The 13350-nt window shown below is 39.9% G+C and overlaps 1 protein-coding gene across 2 annotated transcripts in view; it reads left to right on the top strand.

Annotated features, from left to right (window-relative positions):
• Nucleotides 1–13350, top strand: part of TCERG1L (transcription elongation regulator 1 like) — a 161668-nt gene that overhangs the window by 118892 nt on the left and 29426 nt on the right. For both annotated transcript variants that reach the window (XM_083443516.1, XM_083443515.1), the window contains exons 6-7: nt 366–466; nt 5353–5441. In XM_083443516.1, coding sequence (XP_083299642.1) covers nt 366–466; nt 5353–5441 — 190 coding nt within the window. The remainder of the gene's footprint in view (nt 1–365; nt 467–5352; nt 5442–13350) is intronic.

Here is a 13350-nt window from a genome sequence, read left to right as displayed (position 1 = left end):
ATGTCATGAGGTTCCAATCCATTGCTAGAAGTAACTAGTGAAAATAGTTTTCTTGATCGTATAGTTCTACTTCAGCAATTTCAAGAAGCAATGGCTAATGTTCTCTGGCACATTTCATTATGACTGGTTTTGTACCTCCATGAGGAAAACCATATTTTGACAACAAAGTGTTGGATATTGCAGAGATGCACATTTTCTAAGTGCAACATAATTTACTCATGGGTGGGGAGCAACTTTTTTGTACGTCTGCCTAACAAGTTTTTTCAGTTAAACTGTAAAAACCCCAAATAATGGGGAAAATATAAGTCGTTGACAGCTCAGTGGGATATAGTCACTTATTGGATCCAATTATTTTTGTGTTTCAGTTTCGGATAAAGGCAAAGAATCAAACAGGACCTCCTGCCCGCCAACCCTGATTCTACATACTGAAATGAAAAATAAGCCAACAGAGAGTGAAGATGAGAAGGTTTGTTTCTCATTATATTATTCATATTGGGGGTAGATATTTATCTGCAGAAATCAAACACATAGCAAGGGTTTGTTCCATAGATTTTGCTTTTCAATGTACCAAATTCCTTTGTGTAAGTTTCAAGAATGCATTGTACTATTTATCTATTTCAGAAGCCCTGGTCATAAAGTGAGGGGGGGGGAGTATTTGATCCCCTACTAATTTTGCCTGTTTGCCCTCTGATGAAGAAATGACTGGTCCATAATTTTAATGGTTGCTTTATTGTAGCTGTGAGAGACAGAATAACAACAGGAAAACCCCCAGAAACCCAGAAGACAAAAGTCAGAGATTGATGTGCATTATAATGAGTGAAATAATTATTTGATCTCTTTGCAAAAGATGACTTAGTACTTGGTGGCAAAAGCTTTGTTGGCAATTACAGAGGTCAGACATTTCTTGTAGGTGGCCACCAGGTTTGCACACATCTCAGGAGGTATTTTGCCCCAATCCTCTTTGCAGATCCTCTCCAAGTCAGTAAGATTTTGAGGCTGATGTGTAGCTACTCGAACCTTCAGCTCCCTCCACAGATGTTTGATGGGATTAAGGTCTGTAGACTGGCTAGGCCAGTCCAGGACCTTAATGTGCTTCTTCTTGAGCCACTCCTTTGTTGCCTTGACTGTGTGTTTTGGGTCATTGTCATGCTGGAATACCCATCCTCGACCCATTTTCAATGCCCTGGCTGAGGGAAGGAGGTGTTGGTTTCTGTTTCCCTCACTGAGCAGCAGCTGCAAGTCATGGGACTATGTTTTCATTCCACAGTCAAGTTACTGTTGGGTTCCCATGGGAAAGGGAGACTGGATGTGACGTTCACTGGCTTCCTGTTTACTGCTTTGTTCTGTCGTTCTTTGTTGGGAGTTGCTCTCTGCTCTCACAGAGGCAAGGTGTACATTTGTGTGTTCTCGGTATAGCTTAGGAATAAAGCATAGCAATGTAGCACCTTACCTGCTTCATCCTTTCGTTTGTGGACTGGGATTAAACTCTGCTGGGCTCAGGATCAAGATGAGCCGTATCAGCTCAAGGGCCGGAGCTGAATAAACTAACAGGAGGTGCTCACCCAAGATTTGACGATACATGGTCCCGTCCATCACCCCTTTGATGTGGTGAAGGCGTCCTGTCCCCTTAGCATAAAAACACCCCCAAAGCATAATATGTCCCCCTCCATGTTTGATGGTGGGGATGGTGTTCTTGGGGTCATAGGCAGCATTCCTCCTCCTCCAAACACGGTGAGTTGAGTTGATGCCAAAGAGCTCAATTTTGGTTTCATCTGACCACAACACTTTCACCCAGTTCTCCTCTGGGTCATTCAGATGTGCATTGGCAAACTGCAGATGGGCCCGTACATGTGCAACCTTGAGCAAGGGGACTTTGCAGGCTCTGCAAGATCTCAGTCCTTCACGGTGTAGTGTGTTACCAACTGTTTTCGTGGTGACTATGGTCCCAGCTGCCCTGAGATCATTGACAAATTCCCCCCGTGTAGTTCTGGGCTGCTTCATCACCTTTCTCCTGATCATTACAACTCCATGAGATGAGATCTTGCATGGAGCCCCAGACCGAGGGAGGTTGACAGTTATTTTGTGTTTCTTCCATTTGAGAATTATTGCACCAACTGTTGTCACCTTCTCACCAGGCCGCTTGGCAATAGTCTTGTAGCCCAGTCCAGCCTTGTGCAGGTCTACAATCTTGACCCTGACATCCTTGGACAGCTCTTTGGTCTTGGTCATGGTAGCTACTTTGGAATCTGCTGGATTGATTGCTTCTGTTGACAGGTATCTTTTGTACAGGTACTGTAACGATCTGGGATTACAGGTAAAACATGTTCCTTACAGCAGGTGTTTTTAATCTCAGCTCGTTACATACACTGAAGATACCAGGTAGTCTGACATCTTGCTGGTTGATAGGGGATCAAATACTTATTTCACTCATTACAATGAACATCAATCTCTGACTTTTGTCTTCTGAGTTTCTGGGGGTTTTCCTGTTGTTATTCTGTCTCTCACAGCTACAATAAACCTACCATTAAAATTATGGACTGGTCATTTTTTCGTCAAAGGGCAAACGGGCAAATTTAGCAGGGCATCAAATACCGGTACCTTCCCCCCTCACTGCACATGGGAACCAGGGAAAAGATTCAGATAGATCTCATGTTTCAAAATTCATGAGACTATACCATTTAAAACTGCACATTGGTGACTGAATATTTACTGAAACTGTTCTGCACACCAGACACAGACACACACACATACATACACACACAATTTAATTATTTCTTTGCGGTCTATAAATTAAATCTCAAAACAATTAATATGAACAAAAAAACCAGCAGGTAAGAACACAATTAAAAGTTAGAGAGTTTTCAGTACTTCAGATCTAATAATTCAAATATTTTAAATGCCTGGGTGACCTTTTTTTTTTAAAAAAAAAAAAAGTCCCTAAAAGATAGCAAAGTTGGTGTCAGGCATACCTACTTGAAGAGGGCAATTGATAGATGGAGCTTAAAAGCCCTCTTATTGTAACAAACCTCACTTCTGATCCAGTTGGTATTTGGAGAAAGTCATTGCCTTTACTGTGTAGGCAGGTTGATATGGGAGGAAAGGCTTAGATCCCCCCAAAACTGAGGGGTTTAAGGTGCTGGCACCTTAAATTCAGCTTGAACATGAATAGTCAGCCAACTGAGTTCTTTTAAGACTGGCATTATATGACCTGGGCAAGTAATGTCAGTCAGAACTCCAGATACTGCATTCTGCACCATATGACACTTTTGAATGGATTTCAGGGGCAGTCTTTCCCCTCAAAAATTACATTTCTAACTGTATTTTTCTCACAAAATGCAGTCCTGAATGCACACAAGGTCTGTCATCAGAATCTGCTACGCTTCCATAAGTCAGTAAACCTGCATTTGTTGCCTGAAACTTCCTCTTGTTTCCAGCAGAAAGATACTGGCTCTGCCATTTTCTCAAACTAAGGAGGATCCCTGCTGGAATTTCCTCAGCCTCTCCACATATTTCAGCCTTCACTGTTTTTGTTTTAACAGAAGGTTGAATAGAGGTACTTGATCAATACATTTCCACTCATTTTCTAGGTTTTGCCTCTCCATAGGCCTTGCAGAGTCCTTGTGGATTTATGGAAGTACATGTTTCACATCAACATTGCTCTGTGTCTTCATCTCTCCACTGGCCTGCAGAGGCACTCTTAAATGCTACAAGAATCCATGAAGTAATTTTGAAGAGCACTCTCTAAGTGTCCTACAGTGCTTAAAGAAAAAGCACTGTCAAGCTGTAGCCCTTTATGGACCTGCCTTCTCCTCCTATCCACTCACTCATTCTTTAAGCCACTAGCATAAATGAACAGGCTATGACCTTCATAAAAGTTGTGACAGTGGAACTGGATAGATAAATGCTGTCGTGCATTTTGTACAACCACGTGAGGTGCTTAGCATGTGAAAAAGTCAAATCCTATGAAAGGTTAAGGGGCGGCACTCAGATGTCCTTTTTACTGGGCATTAAGGATGATTTGTGCTCATATTGGGGCAGTTATATATGATTCCACTTTCAGTACTGTTTATGCCTGCTAACATTTCAGGGTGGTCGTACTGCTTCATTTTATTTTTTATACCACGTACGTTCTGGTTTATTTATTGTATTTTGTTGCACAGGATTGCCCCTTAGGAAAGTAATAATATGGTGACATTGAAGAAGCATCACAGAGCAATTTATAAATTAATGTGTGGCGCAGTGAATAAGGTTTCTGGAATTCGATGGACCTAGGTTCAAATCCTTTTTCTCACCTAAAACCTAGCACAATGTGATTGGATTTATTATTTTTCTATGCCGCTTTTAATTCAAATGACTCCCAAAGTGGCTTACAAACAATAAATAACAATAACATGCCCACCCCACCCCACCTGAAATGGAAATGGAACTAGTTGTGATGGTTGCAAATACATGAATGGTAAAGTAATAATTTCATCGAAATGCGCAATAGGATTGAGTCATAACATCTGATGTAGAGTGGTTCTTTTCTGCAACAATCCCGACAATTGTTTTATCTATACACACTTTTTTTTGGTATTTTGTACATAAGTATGTTATTATCAAGATTAAGTACAGGACTACAATTACCTTTCTATTCATCTCTTTCTAGTTCTTTTATATTGTTCATTGCTCCCTGCTAAGTTCCTTAGAGGTTGATGTATTGTTCATACGAGTGCAAAATAGCATATGCTTAATTTCAATAGTGACTGCAAGTTGAAGTGAAGCACGTAGTATAATGATTATTGCAGATATTAATATTGTGAAGCATGAAGTGAGTGGATGCATAATAAATGACTCTTTTTGGAAATAAACATTGTCAAGACCCATAAAAATATTGTTCAAAGTTTTACTTGAAGAACTCTTCAAAACAGAACAAAATAATCAAAGATACAGCCAAATTATCCATAAGACATATGCTTGACCAAGCATAATCAGTTCAGCATCTAACAAAATATTAAAAAATCCAAACAGACCTATAAGCAAAGCGTTCTTGCTCTCTCTCTCCATTTCACCTGGAGCTGTTTTCATTGAGAGCTTCATTTACACCTTTTATTTACATCTTCACTCCACAGTGTTTTGAGACAAAAGACCATCCAAAATGGCTATTTGCAACTCAGTACCTTTGTCACCTGAACTAAGGTTACAACACTCACACGTTAGCTAGCAGAAAACAACAGTTTGTTAATTATCAACTCTAAAGATTGAATGTTAAACCTTCATTAATGCAGAGGCATTTTCCATTTCTGTGTCAATTAAACCAATTATACTTAACATGTCTTTTGTTGATCAATCTCTCTATTTTTCCATGTGAAGAATCACCCTTTAAAACTGCTCCCAGACGATGACAATTCTTCAAATGGCAACAAGCCTGTGGCATCCACTCCTGTGCCAGGATCTCCATGGTAAGCATATCTACTCCAGATAGTTTCACTCATCCTATCAGCACTATTGCCACCCAAATGAGGGTCTGTTTTGCCCTGGCCAATGAAACAGAGGAGAAACAAATATCTTGGACATAATGGCATGTTTCACAATTTCCCTTCCAAAACTATCACTGTGACTTTTTGCTACTGGTCTCATAACTGTACAAAAAAATGTAATCAATGCATTTTTGTATTTAAACCTGCTCTATTCCTAAAATTCAGAATGGATGCCTAGTTAAAAGTCCACATTAAGTACTGGAAAAAATAAGATTTTATATATATACCAAAATCTCAAAATTATGGTACACGTACCTAGAAGTATGTCTTCTTGAACTCGGTGACACTTACTTCCAGGAAAACATGCAGAGGATTGTGCTGTCAGTTACACAGCAGCCCAGATAAAAAGTCTAGGGACACCTGGGATCTGTTTTGCTTCTTGAGAAATGATATTTCCGGGTTGTACAGTATCTAATACTGCAACAGAACTTCCCCTTCCTCTTTCATTCATTGTATCAGGTTCTGAGGGTGCTTGGGAGCTGCAGAGGAGTAGGCGAAGTTCCATTGTACAAGAGGAAGTCTGTTGCATGAGCAGAATGGCAGGATGCAACCCTATCTTGGTGTTAAGACAAAAACACTTCCATTTGTGCATCACACTGATTCCCATTTTCAGCTGTTGTTATCATGACAACTTCCATGCTTCCATAAAGTTACATGCCACTCCAATCTCCAAGTGGTATGAAATTCCAGGGGTACCAGGCGTGCTAACCAGAGTCTGTGTTCCCATTTGGACAGTTAGGCACAACAGAGTCTGTGATGCCTTTATGATATATGATTTATTTGCACATATATACTACCTGAATCCAGTGGAGGGATCTCCAGCATTATATTACAAGAGATTCTGACCTCTCCCACAGCCACAACATTGGATTCAAAACAGGCACCAGCATCCTGCTTTTTTGACTCTCCAGCCCACTGCTTAGTAACTGTTTCTTAACTCCTCCTTGTCACTCTAAACTCTCAACTTTTATCCCCTAAAGAAGCGAAGAAGCCTATTCAATTTGTGCATTTCACACCTAGTCCCTTGGATGATCTGAACTTCCCAATTGTTTATCCCATGCTCCCTACCAGGCTATCATCTCAAGGAAGTTTGCCTCACTCAATTAGTGCCTGACTCATGTTAATTTCCTAGGATTAAGGAGGGGTCATGTCTTAAGATGTCTGCCTGATTTAATTAGCTTTCACATATGCTAATAACAGAGGCTTATCTGTGGGTCCACAACAACTCTTACTACACACTTGTTTCCCCTCTTAATCACACATTAATCTGGCTATTTCCCGGTTCTAACATCCCAACCTTAATTCAGAACTCTGATTCATAACAATACTGTAAAAAAAATCCATAATATCACAAAGGAATAACATTAATCATGGCAGAATACCCAACAGAACCATAGAGACTCAATTTGATGATGATAATAATAAGAATAAGAATAAGAATAATAACCTGACACTTAACATCAAGCTGATTCCACCTGATAATCTATCACAGAATCACACTGAAACATGGAGCGATCCTTTAAGGAGCATCTTATTAATTCATGCCTATTTAGATAGAAAATCAAAATATTTATGAAATATTACTACACCCAGTAAAAACCTGGAATTGATCCCCAACCCTCTCCACTTGTAGGTTGGCTCCATGCTTCTGTGGTTGATGTGACATTACCAGGCATAGGCTGGGATGTCATTCGGAAACAAGAGCAGGAATTTTGAGAGGGACTCCAGGTTGTATAGCTTAAAGCAGATTAAAAGGTGAGTTTCTGATTGCTTCTGTGCAGCCTGTCCCACCCATATTTGCTCCCTTTAGCAGTGCAGCTAGCACAGTTGCAAAGCTACTTCCAAATTGGATGGGGGACCATGTTTTGAGATTTCTGCATTTCAGGGGATTGGACTAGATGATACTTAGGGTCACTTCCATCTCTACAATTCTATGATTTATGGCATACTGCAAGGCCATGGAATAGTCATAGCAACTATTGCATCATATTCACAATTCACATACAGGCAAAATACCTAAAGGAAAATGATGCTTTCTGTCTTCTAGGTACATTAAAAGAACATAAATAGGCCATTGCATTTGCTTAGAGGAATGTGTGTGCCATTATGAAGATATTTAGAGTGGATGTATGAATTAGGTTAATAAGCAACATATTTCCTTTTTCCTTGTTCTCAGTGGTTCAAAATCTGGATCTCTGCGTCCTACATGGTAGTTTTAAACCTCATAATACACCTCAGTTCCTTTTTATTAATCCACAGTGTATTGAAATCCTGTTTAATAGAGTCAAACTGTTTATAGCTTGATGTCACAATTTATTTCCCTATATACCAGGTTTCCTATATACCAGAATTTTTGGTCCTCCACATGTTGCTGAACTACAACTCCCATAATCCCTGCTCATTAGCCACATTCTTTCTATCTATCTATCATCTATCTATCTATTATCTATCTATCATCTATCTTAATTGCTATATCTATGTATATCTCCCAACTGAGGCTCATGCTTCATGCATTTGATGAAGTGGACTCTAGTTCACAAAATTTTATACCACAATAAAGGTGTTACAGCTTTTCCCTATACACATTTAAGTGGAAGTCCCACAGCAGTTAATGGGATGTAATCCTAAGTAAGTCCTAATAAGATCACACCCTTAGTTCTTAAAATGCCACTAGGGTCTTCTTTGTGTTTACAGTGAATTGGTTGGCTAATGGTTATGTACGTTGCTCCTGAAATAGATGGCCTTGGAAGGAAGTCGTCTTCCCTGTGTAAGGGATGTTTTAATTAGAGGCTGGGTGGCCACCTTTCAGGAGTTCCGGCATCAGCAGGGGTCTGTACTAGACAAGAACAGAATAAGATCAATCCAGTTTTGCAGTGGCCAACCAGATGCTTATGGGAAGCCTGCAAGCAGGACATTGGTACAATCACACTGCTTGTGTTCCCCAGAGGCCAAGCGCAACAGTACTCTCATTCCCTGTGATTCACAACAACTGCAATATCATTCCAAGTGTGACTGCTCTATAAATTTGTTGTGTTCGGCATTATAACAGTGACAAATTTATATTTAAATGCTTAAAATTCCAACATGGAATTTGCCTTTCTTCTTCTCCTCCTCCTCCTCCACCTTCTTCTCCTCTGTAACACACTAGCTCAAATTTTTATCAAGCTATCTATCATGATCCCAATATTTCTTTCCTGGTCAGTCACTGCCACTTCGGTATATGTGGTTGGGATGTTTTTTACCCCCTTGTACATCACTTTATAATTGCCTACATTGAACCTCATTTGTCATTTTAATTCTGTTTTATCCCATTTGGAGATATTCTTTTGGAGCTCCTTGCAATTTTTTTAATACCCTGAATAATGGTCTCATCAGCAAACTTGACCTCTTACTGCTCACTCCAAACTTCATATCATTTATAAACAAGTTTAAGAATGCAAGTTCCAAAAGGAACCCCCCCTTTACTTAGATCCTTTCAATTGAGAGGCAATTGTTTTGGTTCTTTCCAACTCTATGATTCAATTATTGCTGATATTTCTTGTTCCCTCCAGACAATACTTATTTTCCTCAGCACTGATGCTGTTTAACTAGCATTTGATTCAGTCACAAGCACTATCAGGTGATCCAGGTGTTCCTTCTTTCCTGGGCTTGCCATATTTCAAAAAGTTTGCAAAAAACGCAATTTTTCAATTGACTTCCTTAAGATCCAGGACAAAGTGCTGCCTTTCAGAAATTCCCCCCAGATGCCAATTCGCCTTTGAATGTTTGGGAAAATCTGGACATATGGCAGCTCTGTTCTTTGCAGGGACAATCCCTGTAGTTTTTGTTTGTGCCCCCTGAAAATCACAGTCCTTTGGGGGGGGGGGGAGGCTTGTTGGAATGCCTTATTTAAAATAGAGCTTTAAATTATTTAGGGTTCAGCTGCTGCTCCAGGGTCTTTATAGTTAAAGCTGCAACCCTACATTGGTTAGGGAGTAAGACCCACTGAACACAGTGGAACTTCTAACTACACATGCGTAGAATAATCAGCACAGTTGATTAATCACTGAGGAGGCAATAGATGTTCATCTCTAGAAGATATGAACTTTTAAGTGTTGATAACATTGCAGATTAAAACAAAACAAAACAAAATCAGACATAGGTTTACCTCAAAGACCACTTGGAGGACATTTTGCTATTGCAAAATGAATGAAGAATGTGTGGCACAGAAGGCGATAATCCAAGTTAAACTCAAGCTATAAACCAGGAGTTTTGTTTCTAAAAAGCTAATCTTAACTATCAAGGAAGGAGCCTTGTGGCATCTTGAAGACTATTAACTGTGGTGTCCATTTTTGTGGACTAAATCCCACTTTCTCAGATGAAGATGATTAAAAAAAAACCCCAGAAGTTTGTCACATCAAATAATTAGTGCTTTTAGAACTATTTTCTGAAGTTTATACCTTTGCAGTGTGATCCTAAACATGTCAGTCCTACACCCACTGAACACAATGGTACTTAAATCTGATTGAGTGTGCTTAGTATTGTAGCCTTAGTTTTTTATATAAAATTCTTCTATCGCCACCTTTTTTAATTAGTGTCCTGTGAGTGAAACAAATTACCATACTTTTGCATTTGGATAATTGAAACCTTTATTATGCCAAATAGGGACAAGCAGTGTGCGATTCTGGGAGATGAGACCGATAATGGTTAAATTAAATGTCAAATTGGGTTAGAAGTGAGAAAGTGAAGGCATTTCTAGAGGGAGCTGCCATTTGGATCCATTTCTAAGCACCTCTCCAGAGGGGCTTGCTGGGTTTTTCAGTTAGATGTGGAAAAGGACCATTTCTATTTTAGCTATTACCTTGCTTTTATTAAATAAATACCTAGACTTCAGCCAGCCCAGTGGTAATGGTCCAGACAATGAATGTGCGTTTTTGGTAGTAATCAATTCTCTTTTCATCCATGGCAGTGAAAACGCAGACCAGAGAAGTGGAATTTAGAAACAGAGGAGAGAATGAATTGTGGAATGATCAAAATTTCCAGGACAGGGAAATGATCAAGAATTTTATTGGCAAAAAGGCTTCAGAAGATTTTACTCCTGTGCGTCTCTTAACATCCCACTACTTAAAAGACTGAGGGTTTCCCTCTTTAGTTTAGAATTAGCTCTCAGAACTCAATGTGTTGGCTCCAAGGCAACATTGTAATGCATATTACAATGGATATTACATTGAGCTCACTGACAGTGAATAGATAAATGCCTGCCGTCTTCTACTTTCATGTGTATTCCTCCATTGCGAAAGCAAAATAGTAACGTAGAATGTGCAAAATGGTCACCCTTGAAGATGGCTAAGTTTGCTATCATGCTTGATAGGAGATACTGCTGCTCTCCCTTCCCAAAGAATTAGCTCATCGGCTTCCTATTCAAGTAGCTCGTGAAAGTTTTATTTCTTCTTTCCCATATCGCACATGTGATGTCACATCATCGGGAGCAAGCCGGGTGCAGAGCCAAGTGCTGCACGGCTTCAATGGCCAGTGGCCTTCCTCTCTTGCGCTTGGCCTCCTTCCATGGCAGGAGGAGGAGGAGGAGGAGCCAGCCATTGAAACTGTGCTGTGCTCGGCTCTGTGCTCAGCTTCCTTTGCCCCCTCGACATTGGGGAGGGGAACGCCCCTTCCCAAAAGATATGGAGGGCAAAGCAGTTTGGGCCCCATGAGTTGGCACCTCTAGCACAGTGTTGCCCCGGGGCAGGCAAAAAGAAATGGCCATGAGATCAGTCAATCAATTGATCTCACAAAGTCAATATAGATAGAAATACAAGAATAAATGTAAATACCACAGTACAAACACAATAATAAATCTTAAAACAAAGCTAGGAAGTCATGCACGGGTGGAGGGAAGTCTTTGAGTCACAAGGGGCAGAAGCATGGAATAAAAACTAAATGTGGATTTACAATGTAATAGAAAATGTGAATGTATAAATATGAGAAATATGAAATTCTATGTCAATATTATGTACATGCATTGAAACATCAATAAATGGATCAAAAAAAGAAAGAAAAGAAAAGAAAAGAAAAGAAAAGAAATGGCCATGATGAAAATGGGAAGTGGGACGAAGGCAGGGAGGGTAGGCCCGTGGCACATTCCCATTGTGCCTCAGGTGGCAAAACAGGATGGGCCACCCTTGGTGAGAATCTTCTTGCCGCCTCATTCTGCAGGAGTTGGGGGGCCCTCTTCCCACTTTCTGTTTTAGTGGATGCAGATCAGGGGTAAAATTTGGCTTGGCTTGGAAATGAATTAGACTGTTTCCTGATTGTTTGGAACATGGCTCAGCTTATTTCCAATGTCATCCACAGGGGGCTTGCCCACCCTTATCTCTAACTGCTTGGAAATTGTATCTTATTTGGGACACTTATCTACAGCTCTGAATATTTATTAGCTTTTATTTTATGTATTTAGTTCATATCCTTATATTCCTTCTACGGGGCTGCTAGGGTAGTTCACCATAAAATACAATGAACAATACAAGCCAAGCAATAAAATCAGCATAATAAGTACAGTTGCAAGCCTTCCCACCCCTGCCGCAAAATAGAAAGCCCAGCTATTTCTTGAAGTCATAGATCTGATAGGCTGTGCCACTTCATAGTTCTAGGGATAGGTGAATCAATCTATTTCAAGCACTTTTGCCTCTGTTCACCCTTAAGTTCATTAGTACAATCATATTTATTTAAGTCCTATTTTAAAATGCCTACTTTTCCCTGCAAAATATGCATTTCTAAATATATTTTCTCTTTAAAGCTGCATTCTTGCATGCATCTTGATTTAGTCCCTGTGGAACACCCTCCCATCAGATGTCAAAGAAATAAACAACTACCTGACTTTTGGAAAAGATCTGAAGGCAGCCCTGTTTAGGGAAGATTTTAATATTTGATAATATTAATAATTATTGTATTTTACTGTTTTACTGGAAGCTGCCCAGAGTGGCTGGGGAAACCCAGCCAGATGGGTGAGGTATAAATAATAAGTTGTTGTTGTTGTTGTTGTTGTTAAGTCAAGAATTGCACCTCAACATTCTGGAAGTGCAAAAGCCAGCAGATGTGCACATTAGTCCATTTGCGAGGTGTGGGTCAGCTCAGTTCTTGCTGAAATTTGCCAGTATTTAGTTCCTCAAGCATTCTTTTGAGTTTCTCCAGTTTTAGCCCTTTGCTTTGAGCTGAACTAATGGCTTACTTTGAGATGATTTAGAAGATCTGTGATCAGGATCCCCTGTGGTTATTTGCTAATTCAAAGTAGTTTGTGAGGCCTGCTCATTTGTCTGAGGCTGCCATTTTCCTTTGTCCAAAACTGAAGCTGCTATTAGTCCCATTGGTTGTGAAGAGACAGGCAGGATGCTGTGCCAGCCCCACGCAAGGTTAATAGCAGCTCTATGGTTTCGATTAGCTATAGGGCATGGGAGGAAAGGCTTACAAATTCTTAACTGGTATATGAGAACATCCATAGAAAGCCATATGCAGAGGTCTCTGCCCCCGATAGTTACTGACACTAATAATATGAGTGTTTATGCATTCATTGGTGGCACTCAATATTATTCTTCATATAATCCAGATATTTATTTTACTGAGACAGTACGTTTAATCTTATGTTAAATCAATTAAGTACTGGTTTATCCTCCTGTTCTCACATCACATGATGGCTCCTTAATGTGCATGCTTCCATGGCCATGATATTTATAGTACTTTAGCTTTCTGCTCCTTAAGCTTTCTATCAACTTCAGTGTGATCTACTATGAGCTAAAAACCTGGTCAATGGTGTGCTTACAGTTTCTGAGCTGATTAACAGGGTTGGTAGTGGAATTAA

This window comes from Podarcis tiliguerta, assembly GCF_965153285.1.
Source record: "Podarcis tiliguerta genome assembly, chromosome: 5".
Classification (NCBI taxonomy): domain Eukaryota; kingdom Metazoa; phylum Chordata; class Lepidosauria; order Squamata; family Lacertidae; genus Podarcis; species Podarcis tiliguerta.
The sequence above is the reverse complement of the archived record's forward strand: the minus strand, read 5'-3'. Positions and strand labels throughout refer to the sequence as shown.